Source organism: Heterodontus francisci, chromosome 46 (genome assembly GCF_036365525.1).
Source record: "Heterodontus francisci isolate sHetFra1 chromosome 46, sHetFra1.hap1, whole genome shotgun sequence".
NCBI classification, from domain to species: Eukaryota; Metazoa; Chordata; class Chondrichthyes; order Heterodontiformes; family Heterodontidae; genus Heterodontus; species Heterodontus francisci.
Window position 1 is genome coordinate 15,449,594 of NC_090416.1, and position 17,468 is coordinate 15,467,061.

The following is a 17,468-nucleotide window of genomic DNA, read 5'->3' on the forward strand; positions in this document are numbered from 1 at the left end:
TGCTCTCTCAAACTCATGGCCATACAGACCGAATCCGTGTAACTTCTCAAAGTTTAACCTTTTTATCCCCAGTGTTACGGACAGGTGCAAAATGACAGCAGTGGTTTCTCTTTTCACCTCTCAATTGACTGAAGACAGTGAGTTTTTAATCAGAATAGTGTCTTAACCCTTGGGCGTTTTAGCAGTCAGTAAACAGAGAAATGACAGGTTTTCTCATAGGTTTAAAGATAAATGTTTATTCACCAAAACCTGAAAATGTGCAACTTCACCTGCACACATGAAAAGATGTAGATTAAAAGACAGCATGCATTTAGGTCTGGTATTTCTAAAAAGAGTTTATTGTGAAACCTTGTTTGTTTTCCCGGGAGGAAAATTTAAACGGTGCAGGCCTGCATTTCCTTTTCCTGGTTCACTGAAGTCAAGCTTGGAAAGTTTTGAGTGGACGGATGCTTTACTGCAGACCTTTTTTGGTTAAATCTCAGTCACAGTCAGATGGTGGAAAATCCTGTTAGAATCTCTCAGGTCATCTTCCACCTCTGCCTCCAGGAAGTTTTAAAATGGTATTAGGAAAGGGCCTTCTTTGCTGGAATAGATCTCTCTCTCAGCCTCCCGGCTTTCCGCCTTGTAATATGTCTTATTAGAACCTCCTTATCAGAGCCTTGGTTTCTGTCAGGTGACCAAGATTTCTCCCTCACTGTGTTTTCATAAATGGTTGGATGGTGTGGCTGTTGTTGGAGAATGGATTTGGATGTTGCTCATCTCTATGCCATTTTGATATAGTGGTGGTTTTTTTCCCCCCTTCACACCTATTATCCTGAATTTGAGTCTGGAGATTCCATATCGGGAAAATCATTGCAAGTCCAACTGGTTGAAAAAGGTCGCCATTAACATAGAATGGGCCATTTCTCGAGCACTTGACCAGACATGATGTCTTGGTTCAGAGTTCCAGCAGTTACCACGTGCATTCGTGGTACAGGAGAGGTTACCTGACCTCTTACTCCATTTTGACTTGCAGAAAGCGTCTCCATTTTGGGGTTCAATTCCTCCGTTCATTTTATCTATTTCATAATTGCTGCTTGCATGAGCTTGACACCAGCATCATTCTGGTGAATCAGCACTCTGCACCCTCTCCCAGTAACTGATCCAGTTACTCCAGATAGGGCCTGACCGAGACTCTATAACTGACGCCTGACTTCCTTGTCTTTGTAACCCCTCTTGCAATAAAGGCTTTTTTATTTAAAGTTAATTCACAGGCTGTGGGCATCACCGGCAAGAGCACCATTTATTACCCATTCCTAAAACAAAGGAGTGACTCCGTTTCCGAGGGCAGTGAAGAGTCAACTACTGTGTATCTGGAGTCACGTGTAGGCCAGACCGGGTAAGGAGGGCAGATTTCCTTCCCTAAAGGACATTAGTGAACCAGATGGGTTTTTATGCCAATCTGCTCGTTACACGGTCACCAATACTGAGAGTAGCTCTTTATTTCTGATTTATTTAATTAACAATGTTTAAATTCCCCAGCTGCTGTGGGGAGGATTTGAACTCATGTCTCCGGACGACTTATGTACCTGGAGTCCCAAATTCCTTTGTTCGCCCACAGCTCTGAGACTGTTGGCACGTGGAAAGTATCTGTCGAGGTGCAACGGAATGCCATTCGGCCCATCAAGTCCATGTTGGCTCTCTGTAGACGCTCACACACATACACCTCAAGCTAACTCCCTCAGCTCCCGACGCAGTAGGGACGGTATTTCAGTTCCAGAGTCGGGGATCTTGCTCACCGACGGGCAACCTCGTCCGTTAAGAGCCGGGATTGGAGCGTGTCGGTCGGGTGTGCGGATCGTCCCCTCGACCGCCACACTGCTCCCCCTTGCCCGTTTTCCCCCGTGCGGATCAAAGTTCACGGCCTGGCGGCACCTCGATCAGCACACCCGGAGCCCTCTTCCGGGCCGAGGAAGTCGCTGAGCTGGCCTGCGACCTTTGCCGCCACCAGCACAAAGTTCCTGGGGGAGAACGCGGGGTCGAACAAAGGGAGCAGCTCACACTGAAAGCCTAGAACGAGAATTTAAAGGCAGACGATTAAAGGAAAATGGACAGGGTAGACAGGGAGAAACTATTTTTTGCTGGTGTCAACAGCTGGGCTCCCAACTGCCCGCCCTCCCCCCTTCTTCATCTCACCCTATCCCCATATCTTTCTATTCCTTTCTACCTCGTGTTTATCCAGCTTCCCCATTAAATGTATCTCTGCTATTCCCCTCAACGACTCCCTGTGGTAGCGAGTTCTCACCATTCTCTGGGGAAAGAGGTTTCCCCTGAAATCCCCAATGGATTTATTAGTGACTGTCTTATATTGATGGCTCCCTAGTTCTGGTCTCCCCCCACAAGTGGAAACATCATCTCCACATTGACCCTATTGCACCCTTTCATAATCTTAATGGGTCCCCCCCTCAGCCTTCCCTTTTCCAGAGAAAAGATCTTATTTACTGCTAGCCGGCCGGTATTCTCCCCCCCGCCCCCCCCCGCTGCTTTACCTTGCTCCTTCAGGTAGATGACTCGGTCGAGGAGGATGAGGCTCTCGATCACTGGGGCCAGCAGCAGGTTCAGGCAGTAATAGGCCACCACCTTCCCCTCCTGTGCCAGCATCGACTGCACCACGCTGGTGTCCCATTGGGCTCCTGAGTCCAAACCCAGCTTCTGCAGGCCAGCACGGGCATAGCTGTGGAAAGAATATCAGAGGGAGCTGGGTGGCGGTGGTGGTAGGGAGGGTGTTAATGTATGGAGCCTGTGATTCCCTGCTCTCCATAGCTCCCGCGGCTGCTGACACTCACTGGAAACCAGGTGGGCAGTCTCAGGGGCGGGTTTTGACCCAGCAACAGTGAAGGAATAGCGATATAGTTCCAAGTCAGGATGGTGTGTGGCTTGGAGGGGAACTTGCAGGTGGTGGTGTTCCCATGCGTCAGCTCACCATCTCCTCCTAGGTGGTAGAGGTCGTGGGTTTGGAATGTGCTCTCTATGGAGCCTTGGTGAGTTGCTGCAGTGCATCTTGTAGATGGTACACACTGCTGCTGCTATGCGTGGATGGCGGAGGGAGTGAATGTTTGTAGATGGGATGCCAATCAAGTGGGCTGCTTTGTCCTGGATGGTGTCGAGCTTCTTGAGTGTTGTTGGAGCTGCACCCATCCAGGCAAGTGGAGAGTATTCCATCACACTCCCGACTTGTGCCATCTAGATGGTGAATACGCTTTGGGAAGTCAGGAGGTGAGTTACTCGCTGCAGAATTCCCAGCCTTTGACCTGCTCCTGTAGCACAGTATTGATGTGGCTGGTCCAGTTCAGTTTCTGGTCAATGGTAACCCCCATGGCAATGCCACTGAACATCAAGGGGAGATGACTAGCCTCTTATTGGAGTTGTGTCTATCATTGTAAATCCTTAATCAGATGTCCCTGTATTTCCCGGTCCTTAAACCTGCACTGAAATGAAGGGTAGTCCCGAAAAACTAACAGAACAGACCTTCTTGGGTTTGTGTTGTGCAAACGTCCCATTCACCCATCACCCTCTGTACTCAGTGACCTACACGGCCTCCTGGTTCAGCAATACCTCGATTTTAAAATTCTCATCCTTGTGTTCAAATCCCTCCATGGCCCCTTCCCTATCTGTGTAACCTCCTCCAGCCCCTACACCCCTCCCTATCTGTGTAACCTCCTCCAGCCCCTACACCCCTCCCGATCGCTGTAACCTCCTCCAGCCCCTACCGATCGCTGTAACCTCCTCCAGCCCCTACACCCCTTCCCTATCTGTGTAACCTCCTCCAGCCCCTACACCCCTCCCTATCTGTGTAACCTCCTCCAGCCCCTACACCCCTCCCTATCTGTGTAACCTCCTCCAGCCCCTACACCCCTCCCGATCGCTGTAACCTCCTCCAGCCCCTACACCCCTCCCGATCGCTGTAACCTCCTCCAGCCCCTACAACCCTCCCGATCTCTGAAACCTCCTCCAGCCCCTACACCCCTCCCTATCTGTGTAACCTCCTCCAGCCCCTACACCCCTCCTGATCGCTGTAACCTCCTCCAGCCCCTACACCCCTCCCGATCGCTGTAACCTCCTCCAGCTCCTACACCCCTCCCTATCTGTGTAACCTCCTCCAGCCCCTACACCCCTCCCGATCTCTGAAACCTCCTCCAGCCCCTACACCCCTCCCTATCTGTGTAACCTCCTCCAGCCCCTACACCCCTCCCGATCGCTGTAACCTCCTCCAGCCCCTACACCCCTCCCGATCGCTGTAACCTCCTCCAGCCCCTACACCCCTCCCTATCTGTGTAACCTCCTCCAGCCCCTACAACCCTCCCGATCGCTGTAACCTCCTCCAGCCCCTACAACCCTCCCGATCTCTGAAACCTCCTCCAGCCCCTACACCCCTCCCTATCTGTGTAACCTCCTCCAGCCCCTACACCCCTCCCGATCGCTGTAATCTCCTCCAGCCCCTACACCCCTCCCGATCGCTGTAACCTCCTCCAGCCCCTACACCCCTCCCTATCTGTGTCACCTCCTCCAGCCCCTACAACCCTCCCGATCTCTGAAACCTCCACCAGCCCCTACACCCCTCCCTATCTGTGTAACCTCCTCCAGCCCCTACAACCCTCCCGATCTCTGAAACCTCCTCCAGCCCCTACACCCCTCCCTATCTGTGTAGCCTCCTCCAGCCCCTACAACCCTCCCGATCGCTGTAACCTCCTCCAGCCCCTACACCCCTCCCGATCGCTGTAACCTCCTCCAGCCCCTACACCCCTCCGAGATCTCTGCGCTCCTCATATTCCAGCCTCTTGCGCATCCTTAATTTCTACTGTTCCACCATTGGCGGCCGTGCCTTCAGCTGCCTGGGGTCCTAAGCTCTGGAATTCCCTCCCTAAATCTCTCCGTCTCTCTCTCTCTCTTCCTCCTTTAGGATGCCACTTGAAACTAAGCTTTCCTCTCCCAATATCTCCTCAATGTGTCGATTCTTTGCTCGCCTTCCCAAGAGGTCTCTTGGGACCTTTTCCGAATGATGTGAATGGGGCAGGTTGTTTGCTGCAAAAATTAGTTTTCTTACTCTTCAAACGGGAGCAGGTGGGCCTTCTTGGTGGTCTGCACCCCCGGTCGCCGGAGCGAGGAGTCCAGCTGCCTGATGATGGTCTCCAGCACGGCACGGTAGCAGTGGACCCGGAGCCCGGCGCCCTCCCCTTTCAGTCGCTCCGCGTAGTCCTCGATGGCGTGGCAGGCCAGCTCGCGCAGCTTGTACGGCAGCCCGTGCCCGGGCAGCCCCCGGACCCAGCTGCTCATGGGGTAGCCGTGCCCGCTCTCAGAGGCCCCCGCCGGGGGAGGGGCTGCGGGGTCAGCCGCGGTGGTCGCCTTCATGTAGCAGCAGGAGACGGCGGTGATGCCCAGGATGCTGGGGCAGTGGGCGAAGTGCCGCAGGGCGGCGGGGCCCAGGTCCCCGCAGGCGTGGAGCCCCGTCAGCACAAAGGGGTCGCCACGCCTCCACCAGCCGCTGCCCTCCCCCCCCTGCTCGGGGCTGCCCTCCGACTCCAGCAGCTGAAGGAAGTCCTCCCACGGCGCCGTGGTGTCCACCCACCCCACCAGGTGCCGGGGCAGCCGGATGCAGGGGTCCCCGGTGCTGGGGGTCTCCTGGCTGTCGTCACTCTGCACACAAAAGAGTTACATTCTCATCACTTTGTGATAGACATACCAACCCGCCAGGGTATCCCTCCCTCCCGTCCATCAAATTGACACTGCCTCCAGCTGGGATACAGGTTCACAGCACCATGCCAGCTCAGGAGATGCACACCAGGCTACTGGTGTTGCTAGGAGACGTACACCATGCTACTGGTGTTGCTCGGAGACGTACACCATGCGACTGGTGTTGCTCGGAGACGTACACCATGCTACTGGTGTTGCTCGGAGACCTACACCATGCTACTGGTGTTGCTCGGAGACGTACACCATGCTACTGGTGTTGCTCGGAGATGTACACCATGCTACTGGTGTTGCTCGGAGACCTACACCATGCTACTGGTGTTGCTCGGAGACCTACACCATGCTACTGGTGTTGCTCGGAGACGTACACCATGCTACTGGTGTTGCTCGGAGACGTACACCATGCTACTGGTGTTGCTAGTCTTTCTCCACTTGTCCTTCTCCACTGCTTGAGGCCAATGGATCAGACGGATCTTGTTAAACTGCTGAGGTCTGTAGCATGGTCACCACCGCCCCCCGCCCCCCCCGCCCCTCACTGTTCCAACCCACACATGCCCTCATCCGCAATCACAAAATCCAGCATTTTCTCACCTTTGGTTTCCTTGCAGCTTCTTTGCGCAGGCTCAGCAGCAGCTGCCTGTCAAACTCAATGGCCGTGGCGACGAGCTCCTTCCCTGCTTCCACCCCAGTGAGGCGCAGCCCGTGCCCAAACGCAAGGTAGCGAGACAAGTGGCCCTGGAGGGGAAACAGAGCGACGGGGGGGGGGGGTGGGGGTCAGACGGAGTGAGGGGCTCAGTCTCCGGTAGTATTTTTTGGGAGTGTAAATACAATCCCAGAGCGTGTACCTTATGTTTGTGTGGACTACTGTACCTGCCCAGATCCAACGTCAACCACACGCTCACACCCGGTGGCATCACATAGCTTCTTTACCAGCTGTTGGGAGAGTGAAAAGGGACATTTTAATGATCTGCCGCCCAGCCCACCGCAGTTTCTATTTCAGTCTACTGACCATCTACCAGTTACGCCAGTAACAGTCTGTCAACGTATTCTGCATCTGCCAGCCAACCCCATAATCATACAGATCTTCAACCACACTTTATGCCACCAAGCGACACTCCAATGTACATCTCCCGACATTATCTTCAATCCGTGTCCCTCTGGTTACTGACCCTCCTGCCACTGGAAACAGTTTCTCCTTATTGACTCTTATTAAAATCCTTCCTGATTTTGAACGCCCCGATTAAATCTTCTCTTAACCTTCTCTGCTCTAAGGAGAACAATCCCAGCTTCTCCCAGTCTCTCCACATTAACTGAATTCCCTCATCCCTGGTCCCATTCTCCTCCGGACCCTCTCCAAGGCCTGGACGACATCTGTCCTAAAGCACGGGGCCCGGAATTGGACACAATACTCCAGCTGAGGCCACACCAGTGGTCCCCCGTTTTGAGTCAGAAGAGTCCTATTTCCTATGAACCTCCCTCTGAAGTGGTCTAAAGACCCAGTCAGTTTGGACAACTAGGGATGGGAAATAAATGGCGGTTACGGCAGCAGTGAGTTAGCTGATCTGGGCAAAGTAGTCGGTCGATTCTATTTCATCGGCTGGTAGCACTGGTGATTGACTCCGGCCCTTCCCGGCATCGCGTCTTTCTCCCGTCACCCGCCGCTGACTGTTTCCGGTGCCACCCATCGCCCAGACGTGCCCCTTACCGCGCCCAGTCTCCGGATCTCGTGCTGCTTTTTTGGCTTGACGTGCCTCCGGAAGTGGTGGCTCAGCCTCGAGCTCTGGCTCCTGTTGGCTCGGAATTCCTCCGGCCCACATTCTGCTCCTGGTGCCGCGGCCGGCAGAGGGGACGGGCCGCCCCGGGGTTGGCGGGAGAAGGCCAGCGCGTGAGCGGCCGCCCTGTACGCCAGCAGTGACAGCGGCCACACCGACTCGTGTCTGGGAAGAGAAAGCAGAGAGAGAGAGAGAAAGAGAGGTTGCGTGAATGGTTTTCTGTCTCATTATTTTTCCAAACCTCAGCACACAGGTGATTAGCCTCCCGATACCTCACCCGATTCAGGTGTCACTAAAAACAAAAAGGTTACTGTCAAGAATTAGAGCCAGTTTTCTCTGTATTTGTCCTGTTAAGGTGGGATGTTTATAACCCTGCAAGATTGTCTTCTGCACGTGGTGTAGTATATGTCACAAAGGTCACCCGACAATCAACTTAGAATAGATAGCAAGCCATCTCATATTGTCCATCTCGGGGTATAAATAAGCAGAGTGTCTATTGGCACTACTGTGTCAGCAACTGTGGCAGGATGGGATTTATGGCAAACAGTCTGATTTATAGGAAACAAAGTCCATTTAAACAGCACACTAAAGCAAACAGTCTACAGAGTCCATTTAAACAGTACACTGTAGCAATCAGTCTACAGAGTCTATTTAAACAGTACACTGTAGCAATCAGTCTACAGAGTCTATTTAAACAGTACACTGTAGCAATCAGTCTACAGAGTCTATTTAAACAGTACACTGTAGCAATCAGTCTGGAGTCTATTTAAACAGTACACTGTAGCAGTCTACAGAGTCCATTTAAACAGTACCCTGTAGCAATCCGTCTACAGAGTCTATTTAAACAGCACACTAAAGCAAACAGTCTACAGAGTCTATTTAAACAGCACACTAAAGCAAACAGTCTACAGAGTCTATTTAAACAGCACACTACAGCAGTCTACAGAGTCTAATCAAACAGCACACTAAAGCAAATAGTCTACAGAGTCTATTTAAACAGTACACTGTAGCAATCAGTCTACAGAGTCCATTTAAACAGCACACTGTAGCAAACAGTCTACAGAGTCTATTTAAACAGTACACTGTAGCAATCAGTCTACAGAGTCCATTTAAACAGTACCCTGTAGCAATCAGTCTAGAGTCTACATAAACAGCACACTGTAGCAAACAGTCTACAGAATCCATTTAAACAGTACACTGTAGCAATCAGTCTGGAGTCTATTTAAACAGTACACTGTAGCAGTCTACAGAGTCCATTTAAACAGTACCCTGTAGCAATCCGTCTACAGAGTCTATTTAAACAGCACACTAAAGCAAACAGTCTACAGAGTCTATTTAAACAGCACACTAAAGCAAATAGTCTACAGAGTCCATTTAAACAGTACACTGTAGCAATCAGTCTACAGAGTCTATTTAAATAGCGAACTAAAGCAAATAGTCTACAGAGTCCATTTAAACAGTACACTGTAGCAATCAGTCTACAGAGTCTACATAAACAGCACACTACAGCAAACAGTCTACAGAGTCTATTTAAACAGTACACTGTAGCAATCAGTCTAGAGTCCATTTAAACAGTACACTGTAGCAATCAGTCGACAGAGTAAATTTAAACAGTACCCTGTAGCAATCAGTCTACAGAGTCTATTTAAACAGCACACTGTAGCAATCAGTCTACAGAGTCTATTTAAACAGTACACTGTAGCAATCAGTCCACAGAGTCTATTTAAATAGCACACTACAGCAAACAGTCTACAGAGTCCATTTAAACAGTACCCTGTAGCAATCAGTCTACAGAGTCTATTTAAACAGTACCCTGTAGCAATCAGTCTACAGAGTCTATTTAAACAGCACACTACAGCAGTCTACAGAGTCTAATCAAACAGCACACTAAAGCAAATAGTCTACAGAGTCTATTTAAACAGCACATTGGAGCAATCAGTCTACAGAGTCTATTTAAACAGCACACTGTAGCAATCAGTCTACAGAGTCTATTTAAACAGTACCCTGTAGCAATCAGTCTACAGAGTCTATTTAAACAGCACACTACAGCAGTCTACAGAGTCTAATCAAACAGCACACTAAAGCAAATAGTCTACAGAGTCTATTTAAACAGCACATTGGAGCAATCAGTCTACAGAGTCTATTTAAACAGTACACTGTAGCAATCAGTCTACAGAGTCCATTTAAACAGTACCCTGTAGCAATCAGTCTAGAGTCTACATAAACAGCACACTGTAGCAAACAGTCTACAGAATCCATTTAAACAGTACACTGTAGCAATCAGTCTACAGAGTCTACATAAACAGCACACTAAAGCAAATAGTCTACAGAGTCCATTTAAACAGTACACTGTAGCAAACAGTCTACAGAATCCATTTAACAGTACCCTGTAGCAATCAGTCTACAGAGTCTACATAAACAGCACACTGTAGCAAACAGTCTACAGAATCCATTTAAACAGTGCACTGTAGCAATCAGTCTACAGAGTCTACATAAACAGCACACTAAAGCAAATAGTCTACAGAGTCCATTTAAACAGTACCCTGTAGCAATCAGTCTACAGAGTCTACATAAACAGCACACTAAAGCAAATAGTCTACAGAGTCCATTTAAACAGTACCATGTAGCAATCAGTCTACAGAGTCTACATAAACAGCACACTAAAGCAAATAGTCTACAGAGTCCATTTAAACAGTACACTGTAGCAATCAGTCTACAGAGTCTATTTAAACAGTACACTGTAGCAAACAGTCTACAGAATCCATTTAAACAGTACCCTGTAGCAATCAGTCTACAGAGTCCATTTAAACAGTGCACTGTAGCAATCAGTCTACAGAGTCTACATAAACAGCACACTAAAGCAAATAGTCTACAGAGTCCATTTAAACAGTACACTGTCGCAATCAGTCTACAGAGTCTATTTAAACAGTACACTGTAGCAAACAGTCTACAGAATCCATTTAAACAGTACCCTGTAGCAATCAGTCTACAGAGTCTACATAAACAGCACACTAAAGCAAATAGTCTACAGAGTCCATTTAAACAGTACCCTGTAGCAATCAGTCTACAGAGTCTACATAAACAGCACACTAAAGCAAATAGTCTACAGAGTCCATTTAAACAGTACACTGTAGCAATCAGTCTACAGAGTCCATTTAAACAGTACCCTGTAGCAATCAGTCTACAGAGTCTACATAAACAGCACACTAAAGCAAATAGTCTACAGAGTCCATTTAAACAGTACCCTGTAGCAATCAGTCTACAGAGTCTACATAAACAGCACACTAAAGCAAATAGTCTACAGAGTCCATTTAAACAGTACCCTGTAGCAATCAGTCTACAGAGTCTACATAAACAGCACACTAAAGCAAATAGTCTACAGAGTCCATTTAAACAGTACACTGTAGCAAACAGTCTACAGAATCCATTTAAACAGTACCCTGTAGCAATCAGTCTACAGAGTCCATTTAAACAGTGCACTGTAGCAATCAGTCTACAGAGTCTACATAAACAGCACACTAAAGCAAATAGTCTACAGAGTCCATTTAAACAGTACACTGTCGCAATCAGTCTACAGAGTCTATTTAAACAGTACACTGTAGCAAACAGTCTACAGAATCCATTTAAACAGTACCCTGTAGCAATCAGTCTACAGAGTCTACATAAACAGCACACTAAAGCAAATAGTCTACAGAGTCCATTTAAACAGTACCCTGTAGCAATCAGTCTACAGAGTCTACATAAACAGCACACTAAAGCAAATAGTCTACAGAGTCCATTTAAACAGTACACTGTCGCAATCAGTCTACAGAGTCTACATAAACAGCACACTGTAGCAATCAGTCTACAGAGTCTATTTAAACAGTACACTGTCGCAATCAGTCTACAGAGTCTATTTAAACAGTACACTGTAGCAATCAGTCTACAGAGTCTATTTAAACAGCACACTACAGCAAACAGTCTACAGAATCCATTTAAACAGTGCACTGCAGCAAACAGATTTTGTTTGATTACACTCCTGTGATGCAGCTTGGGACGTTTTATCTACGTTCAAGGTGCTGTAGAAGTGCAAGTTGTTGTTGTTGTCGTCGTGGTTGTCGTCTCTGGCCCAGGGTCTGACACCATTCCTTACCGAACACAAGGTCCTTGTTCCAGCAGCAGTGTTGACAACTGTGAGGTGGTCAGATTGGACAGTGTCATGTGCCAGGAACGGGGCACCTTCTCCCATAGGTTTTCACTGAAAAATTCCTAAGAAACGGTACGGGAATAGGAGAGAAAAATAATTAGCTGTCGTGCAGCAACAGATGTGAGGAGCGACGATGGAAATTAAATAGAACGTTATGTGTATTAAATATTCTTAATCAATGTCCCAAGACATAGGAACGGGAGGAGGCCATTCAGCCCCTCCTGTCTGTCCCACCATTCAATTAGATCATGGCCAATCCGTATCTGAACTCCACCTACCACCTTCATCCCCTTCCCTAACACAAAGCTATCAATCTTAGTTTTGACATCTTCAATTGTATCGTTTTCCCCCCTCCCCACCCCAGAGTCGACAGCTTTTGAGGGAAGAGTGTTCCTGATTTCTCTCTCCTTTGTCTGAAGAAGTGCTTCCGGACATCATCCCGGAACCAAATCTACCTCTAATGGGAATGGGATAGAGGGGTAGATATTGTGGACAATTCTGGGCACCACACTTCAGGCAAGATGGCCAGGCCTTGGAAAGGGAACAGAGGAGGTTTACCCGGATATTACCACGGATGAACAACTTCAGCTTTGAGGAGAGGTTGGTAAAACTAGGCCTGTTCTCCTTAGTGCAGGTTAGGAGGTGACTTAATAGAGGTTGGCAAGATGATGGGAGGTTTTAACAAGAGTAAATCGGGAAAAACTACTCCCTCTGGGTGAGTGGATTAATAACCAGAGGTGTGGGACCGAGCACAACTGCCCTTTCAAAGGGCCAGCACAGGCACGAGGGGCCAAATGGCGTCCTTCCGTGCGGTCAGTTTCTCCGAAGCCTGATTGTGTCCGCACCTGACATTCACGCGCCACCCCCCCCCGCCCCCCACACCCCGCCTGTCCCCCGCACCTTCCAGGAGCAGACACCTTGCCTCATTTTCTCGCTGTCCTCAGCCAGGGTCACTCTGAGGTGCTGTGACCACTCGGAAATTAGCTAAGCCAGCTCCGACCGGGCATCGAGACTGGTCCTGTACGGGTCAGTGCCGCACTTCATGAGGATTTAAAATTCTCATCCTCGTGTTCAAATCCCCTCCATTGCCTCGTCCTCTCCCTATCTCTGTAACCTCCTCCAGTCCCTACCACCCTCTGAGATCTCCGCGCTCCCCCAATTCCAGCCTCTCACGCATCTCCCCCCCCCCCCCGACCCCGATTCCCATCGCTCCACCATTGGCGGCCGTGCCTTCAGCTGCCTGGGGGCCCTAAGCTCTGGAATTCCCTCCCTAAACCTATCCGCCTCTCTCTCCTCCTTTAAGACGCTCCTTAAAACCGACCTCTTCGACCCAGCTTCTGGTCGCCCGTCCCTGATATCTCCTGACGTGGCTCGGGGTCAAATGATGCAAAATTTTATTCCAGCGACAAGCAGCCTGACAATGGAAGCTCAGGGGTGTTTGAGTCTGGCCATTCCAAGACACCAACTTACTATCACATACGAGTCCAGGACGTGGGAGTACGTGGAAAGCAGGCGCACGATGTCCGCAGCTCTCTGCTTCTGCTGCTCAAAGGTCCGCTGGTGGCACTCAGCTAATGGCATTCCCGCTTCAGATCAGCACCAGAGAGAACACTGCAACGAGGAGACAGAGCAGCAGGGTGTCAACGGAGTTTATAAACCGAACACAAAATCCAGGCCGAAACTCCCAGTGCCAGTGCTGAGAGAGGGTCAGTACTGAGGGAGTGCCAGTGCTGAGAGAGGGTCGGTACTGAGGGAGCGCCGCACTGTCGGAGGGTCGGTACTGAGGGAGTGCCGCACTGTCGGAGGGTCAGTACTGAGGGAGTGCCGCACTGTCGGAGGGTCAGTACTGAGGGACCCAGTGTCCTGGGGCCAATATTTATCCTTCAACCAACATCAATTAAAAACAGGTGAACTGGGTCATTATCAGATTGCTGTTTGTGGGATCTTGCTGTGCGCAAATTGGCTGCCGTGTTTCCTACATTACAACAGTGCCCAGACTTCACAGGTACTTCACTGGCTGCAAAGTACTTTGGAACATCCTGAGGCGGTGAAAGGTGCTTGTGAAATAACTGCAGTCCAACATGAAGCTGGCTGAATTTGAACTGGCCTCTGATGTGGCCCAGTCAGTGAGCCATTTAGTTGGGTTAATAAGAGAAGGGCAATAAATGCCCACATCACAGGAATGAGTGATTAAAAAATACACTGGCCGCTCATCCTGCTCTCAAACTGACCCTAATAACGATTAAACCTCCCTCAAACAGAGCCACCCGCACCCAGGGATCAGAGATCTGACTTTCCCTTCCTCAAACTCCAAACACTCCTCTCCCACACCCCTCACTCCCTCCTCTCCTCATCTCCATCTCTCGCACCTCCACCTCCCCTCATCTCCACATCCCTCACTCACACCCTAATCCCATCACACCCTCCACCTCCCCTCAGCTCCACCTCCCTCACTCCCTCCTCCTACCTCCGCTCACTCTCTCCTCCTCCCTCCTCCTGTCCTCACTCCATCCCCCTGCCTCCTCACCATCGTCCCTCACCCTCCTTACTCCCTTCTCCCCCTCCCTCACTCCTCCATCCCTCCCTCGCTCGCACCCCTCGTCCCTCGCCCCCTCCTCCCTCGCTCGCGCACCCTCCTCCTCCCTCGCTCGCCCCCTCCTCCCCCCCTCGATCACCCCCCTCTTCCCTCACTCACTCCCCCCTCCTCCCTCATTCACCCCTCCTCCTCCCTCACTCCCCCTCCTCCTCCCACACTCCCCCGCCGCCCTCCTCCTCCCTCCCTCGCCGCCCTCCTCCTCCTCCCTCCCCCCCCACCTCCTCCGTCCCCCAGTCCCCCCATCTCCTCCCTCAGTCCCCCCTCACTCCCCCCTCCTCATCCCTCCCCCACTCCCCCTACCTCCCCCACTTACCCCCCTCCCCCCCTCCTCCTCCCTCCCTCCCCCACTCACCCCCCCCTCCCCCACTCACCCCGCTCCCACCCCCCCTCCCTCCCCACTCACCCTCCATCCCTCCCCCACTCACCCCCCTCCTCCCTCCCCCACTCACCCCGCTCCCACCCCCCCTCCCCCACTCACCCTCCATCCCTCCCCTCACCCACCACCCCCCCTCCCTCACCCCCCTCCCCCTCCCTCACTCACCCCCCTCTCACTCACCCCTCCTCCTCCCTCCCTACTCACCCCTCCTCCCTCCCCACTCACCCCTCCCCTCCTCCCCACCACCCTCCTCCTCCTCCCTCCCCCACTCACCCCCCTCCCCCTCCACCCTCCCCACTCACCCCCTCCTCCCTCCCTCACCCCTCCTCCTCCCTCCCTCACCCCTCCTCCTCCCTCCCCCCACTACCCCCCTCCACCACACCCCCCTCCTCCACTCACCCCCTCCTCCCCCACTCCGCCCTCCTCCACTCCCCCCTACCCCCCCACTCCCCCACCTCCCTCCCCCCTAACCCACCTCCCTCCCCCCCACTCACCCCCCCTCCCCCACTCACCCCCTCCTCCCTCCTCCCCCATCTCCCCCCCACTCACCCCCCTCCTCCCTCCCCCATCCCCCTCCTCCCCACTCACCTCCCTCCCTCCCCCATCCCCCTCCTCCCCCACACCTCCCCCCCCCACCACCCCCCTCCCCCCCACCACCCCCTCCCTCCCCCACCTCACCCCCCTCCCCCTCCCCCTCCCCCCACTCACCCCCCTCCCCCCCCTCCCCCACTCACCCCCTCCTCCCCCCCACTCACCACCCTCCCCCCCATCCCTCCCCATCCCCTCCTCCCCCACTCACCACCCCTTCCTCCCCACTCACCCCCTCCTCCCTCCCTCCGCCACTCACCACCCTCCCCCCCATCCCTCCCCCATTCCCCTCCTCCCCCACTCACCATCCCCTTCCTCCCCCACTCACCCCCCTCCCCCCCACTCCCCCTCCTCCCTCCGCCACTCACCACCCTCCCCCCCATCCCTCCCCCATTCCCCTCCTCCCCCACTCACCATCCCCTTCCTCCCCCACTCACCCCCCTCCTCCCTCGCCCCCATCCCCCTCCTCCCCCACTCACCCCCCTCCTCCCTCGCCTCCATCCCCCTCCTCCCCCACTCACCCCCCTCCTCCCTCCCCCACTCACCCCCCTCCTCCTCCCTCCCTCCCCCATCCCCCTCCCTTCCTCCCCCACTCACCCCCTCCCTTCCTCCCCCACTCACCCCCTCCCTTCCTCCCCCACTCACCCCCCTCCTCCCTCCCTCCCCACTCACCCCCTCCTCCCTCCCCCACTCACCCCCCTCCTCCCTCCCTCCCCCACGCACCCCTCCTCCCTCCCTCCCCCACTCACCCCCTCCTCCCTCCCTCCCCCACTCACCCCCTCCTCCCTCCCTCCCCCACTCACCCCCCTCCTCCCTCCCTCCCCCACTCACCCCCCTCCTCCCTCCCCACTCACCCCCCTCCTCCTCCCTCCCTCCCCTCCCCTCCCTCCCCCATCCCCCTCCCTTCCTCCCCCACTCACCCCCTCCCTTCCTCCCCCACTCACCCCCCTCCTCCCTCCCTCCCCCCACTCACCCCCTCCTCCCTCCCCCACTCACCCCCTCCTCCCTCCCCACTCACCCCTCCCTCCCTCCCCCACTCACCCCCTCCTCCCTCCCTCCCCACGCACCCCTCCTCCCTCCCTCCCTCACTCACTCCTCCTCCCCCCTCACTCACTCCTCCTCCCCCCTCCCTCACTCACTCCTCCCCCCTCCCTCACTCACTCCTCCCCCTCCCTCACTCACTCCTCCCCCCCTCACTCACTCCTCCTCCCCCCTCCCTCACTCCTCCCCCCTCCCTCACTCACTCCTCCCCCCTCCCTCACTCACTCCTCCCCCTCACTCACTCACTCCTCCCCCCACTCCCTCACTCACTCCTCCCCCCCTCACTCACTCACTCCTCCCCCCCCTCACTCACTCACTCCTCCCCCCTCACTCACTCCTCCCCCCTCACTCACTCACTCCTCCCCCCACTCCCTCACTCACTCCTCCCCCCCTCACTCCCTCCTCCCCCACTCCCTCCCTCACTCACTCACTCCTCCCCCCACTCACTCCTCCCCCACTCACTCCTTCCCACTCCCTCCTCCCCCACTCCCTCCTCCCCCCTCACTCACTCCTCCTCCCCCCCTCACTCACTCCTCCTCCCCCCCTCACTCACTCCTCCTCCCCCCCTCACTCACTCCTCCTCCCCCCCCTCACTCACTCCTCCTCCCCCCCTCACTCACTCCTCCTCCCCCCCTCACTCATTCCTCCTCCCCCCCTCACTCATTCCTCCTCCCCCCCTCACTCACTCCTCCTCCCCCCTCACTCACTCACTCCTCCTCCTCCCCCCCTCACTCCTCCTCCCCCCTCACTCACTCCTCCTCCCCCCCCTCACTCACTCACTCCTCCCCCCACTCCCTCTCACTCCTCCTCCTCCCCCCCACTCCTCTCCCCTCACTCACTCCTCCTCCCCCCTCACTCACTCCTCCTCCCCCTCACTCACTCCTCCTCCCCCCCTCACTCACTCCTCCTCCCCCCTCACTCACTCCTCCTCCCCCCTCACTCACTCCTCCTCCTCCCCCCTCACTCCTCCCCCCCTCCCTCACTCACTCCTCCCCCCTCACTCACTCCTCCTCCCCCTCACTCACTCCTCCCCCCTCACTCACTCACTCCTCCCCCCACTCCCTCACTCACTCCTCCTCCTCCCCCCCCTCACTCACTCCTCCCCCCACTCCCTCACTCACTCCTCCTCCTCCCCCCCTCACTCTCCTCCTCCCCCCCTCACTCCCTCCCTCACTCACTCCA

General features: G+C 53.7%; 1 protein-coding gene across 2 annotated transcripts; it reads right to left on the reverse strand.

The window, feature by feature from the left end:
- Positions 1-220: 220 nt before the first annotated feature.
- On the reverse strand, positions 221-14,024 carry mettl25b (methyltransferase like 25B). Of its 2 annotated transcripts, XM_068022801.1 has the most exons (8): positions 13,156-14,024; positions 11,632-11,747; positions 7,433-7,664; positions 6,598-6,660; positions 6,319-6,462; positions 5,084-5,673; positions 2,529-2,713; positions 221-2,049 (listed from the first exon to the last, which is right to left on the reverse strand). In XM_068022801.1, the coding sequence occupies exons 1-8, from the start codon at positions 13,264-13,266 to the stop codon at positions 1,898-1,900; spliced, it is 1,593 nt and encodes a 530-aa protein (XP_067878902.1). In that variant the 5' UTR covers positions 13,267-14,024; the 3' UTR covers positions 221-1,897. The 2 variants fall into 2 exon arrangements, with proteins under 2 accessions (XP_067878902.1, XP_067878903.1); XM_068022802.1 differs by lacking the exon at positions 6,319-6,462.
- Positions 14,025-17,468: the final 3,444 nt, after the last annotated feature.

What these genes read in the sequence shown, in the direction of transcription:
- mettl25b (XM_068022801.1), bottom strand. Translation starts at nt 13,266, where the DNA reads ATGCCATTAGCTGAGTGCCACCAGCGGACCTTTGAGCAGCAGAAGCAG. An exon ending in TCCTGGACTCGTATGTGATA is followed by an intron (nt 11,748 to 13,155) that starts GTAAGTTGGTGT and finishes ACCGTTTCTTAG; the next exon opens with GAATTTTTCAGTGAAAACCT. An exon ending in CATCTACCTGAAGGAGCAAG is followed by an intron (nt 2,050 to 2,528) that starts GTAAAGCAGCGG and finishes TTCTCGTTCTAG; the next exon opens with GCTTTCAGTGTGAGCTGCTC.